General features: G+C 36.8%; 3 protein-coding genes across 3 annotated transcripts; 1 reads left to right on the plus strand and 2 right to left on the minus strand.

Moving 5' to 3' along the window:
• The first annotated feature begins 4565 nt into the window (after positions 1-4565).
• On the plus strand, positions 4566-8167 carry LOC109163350 (asparagine synthetase [glutamine-hydrolyzing]-like). The gene is made up of 12 exons (XM_019312105.1): positions 4566-4853; positions 4950-5088; positions 5220-5315; positions 5569-5710; positions 5813-6003; positions 6093-6254; positions 6338-6418; positions 6497-6718; positions 6995-7129; positions 7205-7285; positions 7377-7571; positions 7659-8167. Exons 1-12 carry the CDS (start codon positions 4774-4776, stop codon positions 7902-7904), a joined length of 1770 nt encoding a protein of 589 aa, XP_019167650.1. The 5' UTR covers positions 4566-4773; the 3' UTR covers positions 7905-8167.
• Positions 8168-8981: 814 nt separating this feature from the next.
• LOC109158170 (protein PMR5-like) lies at positions 8982-13106 on the minus strand. The gene is made up of 5 exons (XM_019306029.1): positions 12731-13106; positions 12474-12645; positions 12211-12389; positions 11564-11722; positions 8982-9442 (listed from the first exon to the last, which is right to left on the minus strand). Exons 1-5 carry the CDS (start codon positions 13030-13032, stop codon positions 9103-9105), a joined length of 1152 nt encoding a protein of 383 aa, XP_019161574.1. The 5' UTR covers positions 13033-13106; the 3' UTR covers positions 8982-9102.
• Positions 13107-14608: 1502 nt separating this feature from the next.
• LOC109158174 (increased DNA methylation 1-like) lies at positions 14609-15627 on the minus strand. The gene is made up of 5 exons (XM_019306043.1): positions 15448-15627; positions 15277-15363; positions 15098-15197; positions 14831-15011; positions 14609-14736 (listed from the first exon to the last, which is right to left on the minus strand). The coding sequence occupies exons 1-5, from the start codon at positions 15522-15524 to the stop codon at positions 14609-14611; spliced, it is 573 nt and encodes a 190-aa protein (XP_019161588.1). The 5' UTR covers positions 15525-15627.
• Between the last annotated feature and the right edge of the window lie 261 nt (positions 15628-15888).

Consider the following 15888-nt stretch of genomic DNA (forward strand, 5'->3'; position numbering starts at 1 on the left):
AATAAATCAATAAATAAATACAAAAAAATGACACTTTTAATCTCATGTGAAATTAATTTCTAAATTATTTATTATGTATACACAAATTATGTACCTAAATTAAATTTGAAAAATAAGTAAATACTCCCTCCGTCCCGAATTGGATGTCTCATTTACTTTTTGCACGCTTTTTAATGAATTAAAGTAAATGTTATGCACTTTCCAATTATGCCCCTCACTTTTTCACTTTTGGAAATAAAAACAATAAAGCAAGCAAAAACTAGAAGGGTAATTTGAAAAAAAGTGGAATGATAGTGATGTTCAATTTTGGAAAGTGGACAACATTTTGGGACAAACTAAAAAGGAAAGTAAGACACATAAAATGGGACAGAGGGAGTATATAACATGCGTATGTATCTTGTGTTATAATATTTTGTATTGTTATGAAATTCTATAAGTTATGTGTATGAATTCTGTATCTCGTCGTTTTAATTCAGGTTTTATAATGCTATGTGGATTTTGGACCGTGATATAAATTGCTGATTTTCTCATGCCACAAATAAATAAAATTGTGTCGTCACGGGATGCAATTTTCTATCATGTGTCAAATCCAAATGATCCATCCGATAATGAACATCGGTAACATACACCAATATAATGTAGCTAAGTGAATGCCGGCAACATCATAATTTAAGATAAAATATGACATCAACAAAACCAGCCTACCAATGCCAGATCATTTATTATTATTATTATTATTATTATTATTATTATATATATTTTTTATTTTTATTTTTTGGATTTACAACTTTAAGGTATGTAGTTATGTTTCGTTGTGCATCATATCCTGTTGGTGTTTAGTTAGCTAGAGTTAGTCACATATTCAAAAACTTAGCATAAATTGGTATATATTATGTAGTGATTTTGATATATTAATTTGTGTGAGTTATTTTTTATATTTGAATTAAGTTAAAGTAGATTCAAACTTTCATAATTGAATTTCAGGGAGCTCCAATCCCGACAATTCTTTGGTCATCTCTCGAACTGTTCAAACGTCACTTCCTTTATCATTGTCTAAGATGTCTTGTCGACACTTTACACATGTTATTACTGTCGTGAATACATTCATAAATGTTTAATAATCAAACACTATGCATCCACATGTTTACGATTACAATTCGTTTGTAAACAAAAAATAATCTATATTCATAAACAATAACTAAACAAACAATGAACACTAAACGAGCTTGTTCACGGACTCTTGGCAAACGAGTTTACAACTATTCAGACTTTGTTTATTTATTTATGAACTGAGCTCTAAAATTTATTTATTTATGTTCGTTTACCTTAATAAATGTACATTTTACCAAACACAAATACAAATTAGTTTATCAAAAATTCTGCTAGCTAATACACTCCTACGTATATTCCTTGTCTATTTATGCTATCATATTCTAATTTCACATTTTGAAGAATCTAACCCACTTGTTTTATTTTTTTTTTATTTTTTATTTTTAAACTACATCAAAGTTGAATTGTAGTGGCCCCAATTGATATTATCCTATTAATTATGATTACTTCACATTAGTGACAAAGAAAATACTAGAAAAATGAAATGACAACAAATGTATACGCCGTTTCCTAGTCATGTGTCAAGATCATCTAAGCATAGGCGTAAACGATTATGAACATTATTGTTGATTCAAAAATAATAATTATAAAATTTTAAATTTAATTGATCATAAAAATTGTCCATTAACTTTTTTAGTTGAGCATATAAACTATAAACAACATATTTTTTTTAATAGTCTTTTGTCAACTAGAATTAAAAGTTTCAAAGCACACTTAAGTAGTAGTTGTTAATTTTGTTGTAAATCAAAGTTTGTGAACATTATTATTATTATTATTATTATTATTATTATTATTATTATTATATATTAGTTTTTTTTTTAAAAAGAAAAAAAATGGTTAAATAGGCCTTCAAACTTTAGCTAAACGTCAATTAGTCTCCTAAACTTTTTAAAGGTACAATTACACTCATCAATAATTAATTTTGATGTAATGAAATCCAAAAATTGACTAACGATCTACTATCACGTGTCATTAGGGTTTTGATCACCCTCTAGCGAAATTTCAAGCAAAAAAGTGGCTGGTGATCGGTCACCGATTTTGGTCGCCTTCTCCGTGACTGGCGACTGTTCGTCGATCGCCGGTCACTTTTTTACTTGAAATTTTGCGAGAGGGTGGTCAGAACCCTAATAACATGTGTTAGCAAGTCATTAACAGATTTTTAGATTTCATTTCATCAAAATTAATTGTTGATGGATATAATTACCTTTTTTAAAAATTTAAAGAATTATTCAATTAAACTTCAATGGCCTATTTCACCCTTTTCTGCAGCAAACAACAAATGCAAACGTCAAAACATCACTGATAATCTAATAGCTACCAATGGGATGTATGCCTTGTTTGGGGCCCCAAAAATGCCCATCGACACCACGTGGATGATACGATAAAAACAGTGCAATTATTTAACTTTACTAACTCCCTTACGAAACAGCGCCTTGCTGACTCAGCCCCCGTTGAAAACTAAACTTCTATATGGATAAAGCTTGGCTTTTGTTGTCAAAAATACAATATTAAATATTATACTCCGTATCAAATAATGTAATAAGCGACCAATATTGTAGTTATTTATTTATATCTGTGAAAGATATATATATATATATATATATATATATATATATATATATATATATATATATATATTTTGAAGGGATATCTGTGAAAGATAAATGAACAATATTAATTAGATAAAATCATATTAAATGATGATTTCTTTTACATACATACACACATGACACATATGAGAAGATACCTTCATGAGAACACTAAGTACTAATCTCAACTTTATATATATGTAAAAATCATATGGATCATATAGATGAAAATATCACCTTAAAAAAAAAATAAATCTAATATGATATGTCTGATTTTTTATTTTATTTTATTTTTTCAAATGTAAGATTGAGATTGATTTTTAGTTTTATCATAAGGACTTGTTTTCATATAATGGAACACACACACACGTGTGTGTGTGTGTATATATATATATATATATATATATAATAGTTCTTATCGTGCGGCTAGGTCTTAACGTGTGGTCAGTGTAGCCGCACCATTAGGTATGCAAACACACACCAATAGTGTTAGGAAACGCACAACAAAAAAATGTACCAATATATCAAAAAATGCACCATTAAGCATTAGGTACGCATCACCACAAAATACACCATTAAGTATTCATAAACGCATCACACAGTGTTCGGAAACACACAATTAGGTGTGGGGAGGTATAGTGCATTTTTGAGTGTGTGGTGCGTTTTGTGGTGCATTTCATTGTTATGCATTTTCTAACACTATTTGTACATTTTTTATATACCTAATGGTATGGCTGCATCCACACCTACCGTATGTTAGGGCATGACTGCATTTGAGCTAGTATATATATATATATATATATATATATATATATATATATATATATATAAAAGTAGTGTTATGTATGTTACATACTCTATTTATACCATTTACTGTGTAAGATAATGAAAAATGAAACAATCTTTTATTTAAATATACAAATAAAAACACAAAAAAGTTATCTCAAATACCATATGCAGACTACTAAAAATATGCTAATTATCTTTTGGATTGTCTCCACAAAAAAACTCCTTTATCACTTGAGTTGCCTTTGGGTTAATGCATTCCTTCTTTAATTGCTAGTATGAAGGAATAAAAATGTGAAAATGAAATATCCATGTGAAAAAGAGGGGAAAGAAATATCAAGTTTATGACATTGTGATCTAGTGACATGAAGTGACTCTCTCAAATGGAAGGTCATGAATTTGATCTCTTTTTGCTTCTGTAGCATAATCAGTAATACTAAAAAAAAAATTGATAATTTTCTTCTAGATATAGCAATAAAAAAATATAATTGATAATTTTCTTCTATATAACGTTATCCATATGACACATGTCATTATGTTGCAAACTCTCATTGTTAATAAAAAAAAAAAGGAAATTATCCTTCCTTCTAAATTTACATTTGACCAAGATATAACAATAAAAACAATATCCTCTCGGACGATCATGTCACACGGAGTCTCTTTATTGTCAAGACTCTTTTGATCGAGCCAATCACATAAGATCTTTCTAATTAATCTACTCTCCTATATAATTTTTACAGATTATTATAAACAAATATCTTTATTCAATTTTTCTCGTCACAAAAAAAAAAAAAAAAAAAAAAACTCAAATTTTGTAAATTATATACCAAAAAGAATCAGATTAAAACCTGTCACTTTCAAAGGCACATTAGGCAACAATAATTGATGAAGTCTACCTCGTTTAAGTCATCTTTAAAGCAAATTAAATAATATAGTAAAACAAAATAAATAGAAAATGCAGCACAAAAGTGTACAATTCTATCCAAAAAAACATTGAAGCGATGAAACGTCGCCGCATGAAAGGTTAGTTAATCGCGTCATCCACTGGCCCCCCGGAGGGCCTATAAATTCGCGCCATTGCAACTGATCCAAGCACCTCCCAGAGCGAAGCAGAACAGAACACGACCACCTGTGAACTCTGTCTACGTGCTTTCATCTCCCAAATTTGTGCATTTCTCTCTGTTCCCTCCCTTAACTCTCTCTCTTCCATCTCTTCCTTCCCCTTTCTTCCCAATATATACACACACAGTTTAATTTTCCTCATTCTTTCCATCAAAAACGAGACACCATGTGCGGAATCTTGGCCGTGTTGGGTTGCTCCGACGACTCTCAGCGCAAGAGGGTTCGCGTCCTCGAACTCTCTCGCAGGCAATTTCATCTCTCCCTCTCTCTTTTTCTTGGTTTTCAAGATTTTCTTGATTATATTTGCGGGGAATTTAATGGGGGGTTTGATCGTGTGGGCAGGTTGAAGCACAGGGGACCGGATTGGAGTGGGTTGTTTCAGCACGGGGATTTTTACTTGGCGCACCAGCGGCTGGCGATCATTGATCCCGCCTCCGGCGATCAGCCTCTGTTTAACGAAGATAAGAAGATTGTTGTGACGGTGAGGGAACTTTCGGGTTCATCGTAAATTCGTAATTCTTTCGTTGGATGAATGTTTTTTTTTTTTTGTTTTTGGTTTTGGTTTTGGTTTTGTTTATATATGAATAATTAACGACGTGTTTCGAGATATAGGTTAATGGAGAAATCTATAACCATGAGGAGCTGAGGAAGAGTTTGCCGAACCACAAGTTTTATACCGGTAGCGACTGTGATGTCATTGCGCATCTTGTGAGTTGCTAAACTAAATCATCTAATTTGATAGAAATTAAAGAACCCTAAATCATTAAGTTTGGACAATTCCAGCCGAGTTGGTAATCACAAGATTATAACTTTACTCCCGGAACGAGCTATTGGCTTTCTTGGTTTGAGTTGATTGCATTTACCCAGTGGTCAAAATTCAAAAATTCATCTAATTTGATAGAAAGAACCCTAAAAAGAGCAAAAAGATTGGATTTTGATTTGAACCCTTGGCTTTGTTCAGTATGAAGAACATGGAGAGAACTTCGTGGACATGCTGGATGGGATGTTTTCTTTCGTTTTACTGGACACCCGTGACAACAGTTTCCTAGTTGCTCGTGATGCTATTGGAATTACTTCCCTTTATATTGGCTGGGGGCTTGATGGTATATATACCTTCTTCAGTTCTTCATAAATTTGCTGGGAATAAAGCTAAAATGTTTGCCTGGATGAGTTTTGATCAATTTTTGTGTTTGCTTTTAACTCAGGTTCTGTTTGGGTGTCCTCTGAACTGAAGGGCTTACACGACGATTGTGAGCAGTTTGTGGCGTTTCCGCCAGGACACCTGTACTCTAGCAAGACCGGTGGCCTCAGGAGGTGGTACAATCCTCCATGGTTCTCGGAGGCTATCCCTTCAGCTCCTTATGAGCCCTTGGTTCTAAGGCGTGCCCTCGAAAACGTGAGACTAATTTTCGTTTGGGTTGGAGAGAAAGAATGGTTAAAAATGTGTATACTGAATAATTATTTATGTTGTGGAAATTGATGCAGGCTGTGATCAAGAGGTTGATGACTGATGTGCCTTTCGGGGTTCTTCTTTCGGGAGGGCTCGATTCGTCCCTCGTTGCATCTATCACGGCTCGCTACTTGGCTGGCACCAAGGCCGCTAAGCAATGGGGAGCTCAGCTTCATTCCTTCTGTGTTGGCCTCGAGGTCTGTCTCGAGGAACCAAAATAATTAAGTTGATATGTAGTTCTTGAATCTTGATAATTGTTTCTTGTTTTTGCGCCTTACAGGGATCTCCAGATCTGAAAGCTGGGAGAGAAGTTGCTGATTATCTGGGAACTGTTCATCATGAGTTCCACTTCACAGTTCAGGTATCGAAAGCAAAACAACATAGTTGAATTCGAGAGTCGAGATATATAGAGTCTAAGGTTTTGTATAACATGTTGCAGGATGGGATTGATGCAATTGAGGATGTTATTTACCACGTCGAGACTTATGATGTGACAACAATCCGGGCAAGCACGCCCATGTTCCTAATGTCACGCAAGATCAAGTCGCTTGGAGTGAAGATGGTGATCTCGGGTGAAGGATCTGACGAAGTTTTTGGTGGATACTTGTACTTCCACAAGGCACCCAACAAAGATGAATTCCATCGTGAGACATGTCGAAAGGTAGCCAATTAAGGTTAAAGGCCCCGGTTTTTTGTTGAAATTAGAAGCCGGTTTCTAACGTGGTCTGTGTTGAGCATATAACCATTAATGTGCAATCCAACTATCAGCTTAGACTTTTAGTTTAGATGGAGCACATGCTAACAAAATTAGAAGCCGGTTTCTAACGTGGTCTGTGTTGAGCATATAACCATTAATGTGCAATCCAACTATCAGCTTAGACTTTTAGTTTAGATGGAGCACATGCTTCAATTGTCTGATCTTGTGCTGTTTATGCAGATAAAAGCCCTGCACCAGTATGATTGCCTGAGAGCGAATAAGTCAACATCTGCTTGGGGGTTAGAAGCCCGAGTCCCTTTTCTGGACAAGGAGTTCATCAATGTTGCCATGAACATTGACCCCGAATGGAAGATGGTAAGAACTAACTAAGAACTGCATCCAAATCCATTATGGGACCGATTATCTGAAATCTTTTGCATTTGATTTCAGATCAAACCCGAGGAGGGGCGGATGGAGAAGTGGATTCTTAGAAGGGCTTTTGATGATGAAGAGCATCCCTACCTCCCAAAGGTCTTGAGAAAAATATGTCCCGATTTTGTCCATTAATGATTCGAGATGGTTAGTTCCACTTCCACTGACATTTTTTTTGGATTTCTTGCAGCATATTCTGTACAGGCAGAAGGAACAATTCAGCGATGGCGTGGGGTATAGCTGGATCGATGGGCTGAAAGCTCACGCGGAGGAGCATGTGACCGACAAAATGATGCTCAATGCTGCACATATCTTCCCTCACAACACCCCGACTTCCAAGGAAGGTTACTATTACAGAATGATCTTCGAGAGGTTCTTCCCACAGGTAAAACCGAACTTCACTTCACACGATTATCAGTTATCTCGATTGCAAAAATTCGATTTTGAGTCTTACCCATTGTATGTTGCACAGAACCCGGCTAGTCTTACTGTTCCAGGAGGGGCCAGTGTGGCATGCTCCACAGCCAAGGCAGTGGAGTGGGATGCTTCTTGGTCCAAGAATCTCGACCCGTCTGGCAGGGCTGCCATCGGGGTACATAATTCTGCATACGAGAACCAACGGGCTGGTAATGGGAATTTGGCGACGACCAAGATTATTGACAATGTGCCGAGGATGATGGAAGTGACAGCGGCTACGGAGCTCACGATATGGAGCTAACATTGTTGGGAAGATTGTGTGAGATGCTTTGGGGTCTCTTCTCCTTGTCTGTGGTTATATGTTGTAGAGGGTTTGCAGCCTGTCTTTTAGATGTGGCTTATTAGGTTGTGTAAAATTATATTGTACCTTAAATAAGAGCAAGAGATCTTACTATGATCTGTCTGTCTTGTTCCTCCAAACAGTTCAATTGGATCCTACTTTGTACTGGTTTTAAGGCTTTTGTCACCATTGATAATGCATATATAGTTTTATCTTTCTGTCAACTCTGTGGCTCTCTTGCTGCCTTCTAGCCCATAATTTTCAACTTTTGCTTGTCCAGCAGCACAACACATATCAGAATGCAATATGGGCCAATGTTATTACAAGATCAAATCCCCACACCCCAAATTAGGGTGCACCAGGGCGTGTATTGCATTGTGCGCCCTGATGCAAAACGATGTCGTTTCACATAATTGTATAAAAAAATACACATAATCGTATAAATAAATACACATAATTGTATAAATAAACACACATAACTGTATAAAAAATGCACATACTTGTATAAACAAATACACATAATCACTCCCAAAACGACGTCATTTTGGGAGGCGCGAGGCGCACAGTGCTATGTGCGCCGTGGTGCAGGGTATAACGATTGTCAAATTAGAGGTAATACTGCTAAAGCGGGTCAGCTCGCTCCCATTCCGGGCTTAACTTTTGGTGGGATTTTATAGGCCAGCCCGTGAAGCCCATAGGATAGGGTTCAAGTAATGCCCCAGATACGTTGGCGGGTCTTACGGGCTGGCCTGTTGGGTAAATGTGCAACAGTTACACCATGGGCCAGAGTCCATCTTGTAAAGTAGATTTGTGTCCAAAATATACAATTTACATACTGAATGTTCAAAATTCAAATTGTGAACATTCTAAATTATGTATGTAAAATTGTAAACATTCAGTATGTAAATTGTGTATTTTTGGATCCGGATCCACAGAATAATTTGACGCAATGTGCTTAACATTTTTTTAATAGGGAAAAATTATAATTAACATGTAAAATCATGATTCATGAATAAACACAATTTTTTTTTTTTTTTATAAAACATTAATCATTTTGTTGAATATAATACTCTAAACACTTTGACAAGAATAACAAAGAACTTTAATTTATCCTATAAAGACTTGTGTAAGATGATGATGAGTGGAACAAATCAGACTCTCAGAAGAAAAGTCCAGTATAGAACAACTGATTCCAAGTATCAGGCAAGCCAGGAAGGCACCAATGGCTACAATCAGCAGAGTGGTCAGGGTTAGCCCTTTGCTCTGGGGTGAGATCCCCACTATATATTGAAGGGTGTGCATCTTTCCTCATAGCCGATAATAGTGTTATGTCCAGCAAGAATGGCCGAGGGTAGCTCATGTTCCCTATCACCGCTTCTATCACCTTCATTTGGTCCGGGTATACCCCCGGGTATGCCCCGCCTGTCACCGCTGTCGGCGCCGTCTCCCCGTAACAGCTCTTTGATGCCGTCACTGTGCCCGCGCTCCACTCACGGGGGCTGACAAAAACCGTGTCACAATATTTAGTCAATACACATTATCGGGTGTCACAATATTTAGTCAGTACACATTATCGGGTAATAGTTATCGATTTTTCTGACCAGACATTAGTCAAATGTAGTTGGTGGATGTGAAGGGAATATTGTGCTTGGAGGTATTTTGGATTGGGGAAAATATGGATTAGGTGTGTGTAACATGTGAGTTTGCCACCGACGAGATGGGTGACGCAAAACGGCAAAAGTAATACTCCATATAAGTATATAGTATTTACCACAAGAAGAGATGTATGTGACCAAAAAGTCCAAAACTGAAATGGACCTACTTGCCCTACTGGCTTCTGCCTTTGTATTATATTCATGTCGTTTTACTATGCCGCCTTGCATTATTGAAACCCACCACACAAAGAGCACACTTTATGAGATTATGATAACAGTTTATTCGGTGCACACTCTCAGATAATAACGACATATTTTTCTTGTCATTCAAATATATATATATATATATATATATATATATATATATATAAATTTTTGTTAGGTCTAATTCTATTTTTGTTTTTGACTATTATTTTTCTGGTTCTTGATTATTAATTTTTTCAAGTATTGTATATTGAGCCAGTGAAGTAAGCAGGTACGTAATATAATTGTATAGTGATAAAGGTTGGGTACAATAATTCAGTTTGAGCCTCAATCCTATAATCCAACTTGGATGACGGCTAATTAGTGATGACAGCTATACTGGGGCAACCTATGTTTGCAAAACAAACATTAGACATAGTAAAGTAGCTGCTGGTTTCTGGTTTCTGTTTTATTATTATTTTTATAACCAAATTTTCAGTCTTTGTCTCACAAATTATATATGGACTATGATTTACATTATAATGTACACCACAAGTATTTATTTTTAATATATTAAATGTTAATTTTTAAAATTTTAAATAATACACCAAATAATAAATTTTTAGTACACAAAAAATAATTTTTAAAAAATAAATATTTAATATATTAAAAATAAATTTTCGATATGCTAAAATGAACCTTGTATATGTTAGTGATTCTCATTGTAAGGTGAATTATGATCCATGATATAATGATTGCAACCCCAAACCAAATCAAATTAGTGGATCTCACCTCCATGTGATGGGGTCGAACCCACACTCAATTTTAACTTTAAACCTGAGGACCCCTTACCTACTAAGGCTCCTATACTATGAAGATTGTGAGAGAACGTAAATTGCGGGATGTGCTTTAGTGAAGCAGGGCTATCCTCATTCAAACTCGGGTATTTGATTGGTCACTACACTCACACTTAGGCCCTGTTTGCTAAATGGTTGTTAGCTTATTGGGTTAATTAGAGGGTATAACTAGTTGATAACATTAGCTGATTGTAAAAAAGTGTTTGATAAATTAACTGTTAGCTGATTGTTGTTTGATATAATTTCTTTTCTCAAAAAGCTAATTGAAAAAGTTGCTTGGAGTAGCTTTTTGAATTTTAACATTTTGAAATACAAAAAACTAATTAACCAAACACTTATATTGATTATTAAACCAAATCAAACAACTAATAGTGATTAAATAAGTCAAAATTAATCTATAAACTAACTATTTTACCAGGGAAGATCTTTGGAGAGTTGGACCACACCCTCTCGTTAGAAGAGTTATAGGTGCAACTGCTTAACTACTAGATCATAGGTGCAGCTACTTAACTACTGGATCAGGGAATTTTTTCTGGATATTATTAAGAGCTACTTTTCCTGGCAAATCAATGTAGCATGAAAAGGAAAAGAAAAATAAGAAAAAAGATTTTATTTACCCCGAATTATTATTATTATTATTATTATTATTATTATTATTATTATTATTATTATTATTATTATTATTATTATTATTATACAATGAGCATTTTAATTTTTATATCACTTATTCTCTCCTCATTCTCAATAATTTTATTCTACACTTTCAAACAATATAATTTGAATTCTTACCCTATTCTACCTTATTCTTTTTCTACCTTCCCTCCTCCCAACCAAACACCATTTTAAGCTTGGAATTAAAATAAGGGAACACCAGAAGAGCTTAATCATGGGATTAAGACAAGGGGGAGAAAGGAATAAAACATACTTGTAATGAGTGGGGGAGACTCCTTGGAAAAACAGCCTGGTTCTGCTTCTATCAACATTAGATTCAACCCAGCTGGCCCATGTTCTCAAACCCTTTTCAAGAGCACCCAACCTATCCATATCTTGGTACAACTTCCCTTCTGATTCCATGTAGTCCCACCTGCATATGTATCAACAATAATTATTATGAAAGTTAGGCACAAGCACAATCCCGCCAAATTAATCAGACTATTAAGACTGTTAACTTAATAACCATAACGTTACAAATTCAATTCCCAATAGGAGCCGGAGCAACCAGACTGTTAAAAGATTGTTAACTTAATAAGCACAACGTCACAAATTCGATTCCCAATAGGAGCAGGTTAATAACCACAACATTACAAATTCGATTCCCAATAGGAGCAGAGCATTCTCTTGACTTTTTAGTTTGAGTCGAACAGCTATGGATAACTTGGTTAGTTTATCTCAAACAGAACACTCAGATAGTGACTGCGGATTTTCTAGTGAACCAAATTCATTATGAAAGTTATGTTTACTTGCCCAAGCTATCATCATCAACTTCTGGCTTTATGCAAGTGGGAATATTTGAGGAGGGCTAAACATAAAAAAGAGAAGATTCACTGCAAAGATAAAAGATAGTGTACCCACCCCTGCAGATTGCCTTTGTGGACCCACCAGTGCCCTGTATTGAAAGAAAGAACATCTGCATTCTTCCAAGCAATCCCATTCCTACTAATGTCGTCTAGTTTCAGTATTCTTTTCCCCTGCACTGAGTCTATGTCTACCAGGTAAGGCGCTCTGTAAAACGACACTGTCACTTGATAATCCTGCGTTTGAGAATGTTCGATTTTACTAGGAAATGTTTTATGGCGAGCTAGAATACTGGGTGAAATTAAATTAAAGGGTTTTACCAAGAATTTGAAAGCTGAGAGAGGGTCACCCCTGATCATCTTAGTCTGTGATCTTGGGACGAAAGCTGAGACCATGCAAATCAACGACTCCCATTGGTTGAGCCCCAGAGAGTCGCCCACAAACATCACGGTCTTCCCTCGCATTCTCTCCAGAAAATCCAGCCCGTTGAACCTAGATCAGAAAACCAAGAACCGGAAAAACAGCGTAAAGATCAAAACTTTACCACGACATTTTAGGCAACATGGGTTTCTGCTACCTGGGAACGTCGCAATTCGCCGGTTTCCACCGGTATTTGAGGTAGTCAGTGTCGGGTCGGCCGTACATTTGGCAGTTGAACTCTGGGTCAATAATGGCAGGGCAATCGGAGGATTGGTAGATAGGATATGTCTCGTCAAGAACCCAACTGCCCACGAACAGAGAACAAGAGCTCAGGTTTGCCTGCAACAATGGCGTTCTATGGTGAAGGTTTGGGCGGCTATGTGACCCCGATGCAGAGACACAGCAGTAGTGTAGAAGAAGGAGGCAGAGAATGGTGAAGGGGGAAGAAAGAGGAGCCATTGAAGAAGAAGAAGGTGAAGAAAGGGGAGTAGTGAAGAAGAAGAAAGCAGGAAAAGGGGGTAGTGTTATTATAGAAAAGAGCGTAAAGGGAAGGGTGGGGGGGTTTGTTTTTTGTTGGGTTGTGGCGTATGCGTGCATGTGAAGATGGCTATATGTGAATAGGAGGATTCACGTGTTATTTGAACTGGCCGTGCCACCAGCGGTGCTGCTCACTCGTGACTTGGCTTCATTCAATCATGCATCTATCTGCCACTACTCTAACACTCTCTCCCTCAAATTCATCCCACATCATCTTTTAATGTGATTTGTATATACTATTAGAGTATAATATATATCCGGTACACACCTTTCGGTTAGTCATCACGGATTTCTTTCGCCATCCAAATAAGTTATACAGTACACACCTTTTGTTAGTGACGATTTCCGTCATCCAAATAAGTTACCGTATGGTTGTCAGCCCTCGTGTTGATGTTGCCTAAATTTTTCAACACCCTATACCTATCCATATGTTCCGTATGTACCTGCTAGGTATTCGGTAAGCTCACCGAGAAGGGTCTATCTCGACCTTGACTAACCGACCACTAGTCCGGTATCCCCAACCTAAGAGCGTTGGCCGATCTAAAGCAAAAACACTGTTGCTATAGCGATGCGTTACTTGGGGACCAAAACCTCGACCTTTTTAGCTCGGGGTCGTCGTCCCAAGCAGGATTACTTGGAGGACCTGACTTGATGGTCAGAAATATTAGTACACGTGGCTTTCAGGGCGCCATTATTGAGCTAATCGACTGCATGTGTGACACATGTCAGTCATGCCGAGAGTCCAGCATGTATTCCCTTCTAGCCCCTATAAATACTGCCTTTGTTATCTGTAAAAGGGAACTCTTTCCTACTCTCTTTCTAAAGCACTTACATACTCGGTAACCTCCTACCTTCGATTTATTTTGCCCGAGTTACTATACCTCAAATATTTTATAATTCTATCATTTGTATGATGTCAAAAATGAGAATTAAGTATTGTTTTTAAAGGTAACTCTCACAACTTGTAATTAAAAACTAATTAGACAAACTATAGCCAATGGTGCATGATTTTGTAGTCCACAAATTTCGATGAAAACAACACTATTCATTTCATGATCCAATTAAATCTTCAAAAATGGGTCCTCATAATTAATTCGGATGGCATGACTTATCGTTGAGGGCATAAGTCAAAATATTCTCACCAACTAACACATGAAAATTAAAATTCGTAATTTTTAATAAACTATTAAAATTCAATCAGATGATCAACTTGCAGTTTTGGAGCTGTGTTTATCCATTATCAGTGTGCTGTCTAACACAGCAATAAGTTTCTTCTCATCATTTTTTTCTCCAATTTTACCGAATTATATTCTGAATCCCCCGAACCCGTCTAGGTCCACGAGAGATAATGCACCCCATTTTACCAAATTACTGATGAACTTCTAATGTAGCAATGAAAACAAAAACAGCAGCCAGCCAGTACCAGTCCCAAGTAATCTAGTAATCATATATGGTTTTGAGAGTCATAGGAAACAATGAAACATAAAACATAAAAACTCTAAATATCACCTTTCACCTCATCAAAATCACTAAAGAACCCCCCCTTTTCTAGATAAAAAAGCCCAGAAAGTTCAACTTCTTCTACAGGCAGGAATGCTTCAGAATCTGTTGGCTCGTCGTTTTCTTCTGCACGAAGACGCTGAAATAATGTTAGTGCAGAAAACTAACTAATCCGTTCTGCAACGGGGGAGATGATGATGATTTAGATGCTTATAAATACTTTGTGATTGCAGCAGCTTCTGGCACATGATGGTGCCATTGAAGTTAAGGAATGTGTTGTCGAGGAAGCCCTGTCTCTCGGCTTTGTTCATCACCGAGAACCCAAACGAGCCAGTCCACGTGTTCATCGCATCGGGAAGTGCAGGAAGAACTAGCCTCTGCACTCCCAGTTCTGCAAGTTTCTGAAGAACAAGAAGATCATGAGAATCGAATCTCGGGAAAAAATGGCAATGAAAATGACAGGAGTGGACAAGAATGTGCTTAATACCTTCTCTAGCTGATTCATCAGAGCTCGACACATTCCCAGTTTCCTGTGTTTAAACAGTGTGGCAATAAGTGGAATCTCAGCCACCTTTTCTCCATGAACCCTGGAGAAAGAAATGCCAGCATTTTAGCATTCATTAAGGATGTCTGCAAAGTAAAAGAGATCATGGGATATTGGGATACCTTAATGTAGCCACTGTTACAACTTCACCACTCCTCTCCAAGATTGCAGTGTAGAATCCTTGAAAATTCAAACGGTTCAGCTCAGACCTGGGAATATCACAAGTTTATATCACCATTAGAATGGAAGAAAGAAGTTACACAAGAAAGAAGATATAAGCTAAGCACACTAACCATTGACTAAAAATTATATCTTCCACAAGATCCCTGTTGCTTCCAGTTTCCTCAAGAGATGCAAAGCACTGATGCATCACACCAAGCGCAGCTCTAAGCCTGCCATGATTCTCTGTGGAATGATTGGAATCATTTTGCTTTGTGGCCTTCAACAATGTCCAAGAAAGGTCATTATATCCTAGTGGAACTCGTTTTCCCAGAACCCGACGAAGACCCAAAAATATCTGCAATCATAGGTACACAATGTGAAATTATGAAATGTTAGGCCGAGGCCGATGATGGACCGCCAAGTCCAGCACTAGGTGGCTATGGAGATTGTGGGGCCCAGTGGCGGGAAAAAGACTGAAGGGCCAAGTCCAGCAATAGGTGGCTATGGAGATTGTGGGGCCCAGTGGCAGAAAAAGACTGGAGGGCCAAGTCCAGCACTAGGTGGCTATGGAG

The sequence above is a fragment of the Ipomoea nil genome, unplaced genomic scaffold (genome assembly GCF_001879475.1).
Source record: "Ipomoea nil cultivar Tokyo-kokei standard unplaced genomic scaffold, Asagao_1.1 scaffold0302, whole genome shotgun sequence".
NCBI classification, from domain to species: Eukaryota; Viridiplantae; Streptophyta; class Magnoliopsida; order Solanales; family Convolvulaceae; genus Ipomoea; species Ipomoea nil.

What these genes read in the sequence shown, in the direction of transcription:
- LOC109163350 (XM_019312105.1), top strand. Translation starts at nt 4,774, where the DNA reads ATGTGCGGAATCTTGGCCGTGTTGGGTTGCTCCGACGACTCTCAGCGC. An exon ending in TAAGGCGTGCCCTCGAAAAC is followed by an intron (nt 6,004 to 6,092) that starts GTGAGACTAATT and finishes AAATTGATGCAG; the next exon opens with GCTGTGATCAAGAGGTTGAT. An exon ending in ATCGTGAGACATGTCGAAAG is followed by an intron (nt 6,719 to 6,994) that starts GTAGCCAATTAA and finishes CTGTTTATGCAG; the next exon opens with ATAAAAGCCCTGCACCAGTA.
- LOC109158170 (XM_019306029.1), bottom strand. Translation starts at nt 13,032, where the DNA reads ATGGCTCCTCTTTCTTCCCCCTTCACCATTCTCTGCCTCCTTCTTCTA. An exon ending in GCGAATTGCGACGTTCCCAG is followed by an intron (nt 12,646 to 12,730) that starts GTAGCAGAAACC and finishes TTTCTGATCTAG; the next exon opens with GTTCAACGGGCTGGATTTTC. An exon ending in CACAAAGGCAATCTGCAGGG is followed by an intron (nt 11,723 to 12,210) that starts GTGGGTACACTA and finishes ATACATATGCAG; the next exon opens with GTGGGACTACATGGAATCAG.
- LOC109158174 (XM_019306043.1), bottom strand. Translation starts at nt 15,524, where the DNA reads ATGCATCAGTGCTTTGCATCTCTTGAGGAAACTGGAAGCAACAGGGAT. An exon ending in GATATAATTTTTAGTCAATG is followed by an intron (nt 15,364 to 15,447) that starts GTTAGTGTGCTT and finishes TGATATTCCCAG; the next exon opens with GTCTGAGCTGAACCGTTTGA. An exon ending in GTAACAGTGGCTACATTAAG is followed by an intron (nt 15,198 to 15,276) that starts GTATCCCAATAT and finishes TTCTTTCTCCAG; the next exon opens with GGTTCATGGAGAAAAGGTGG.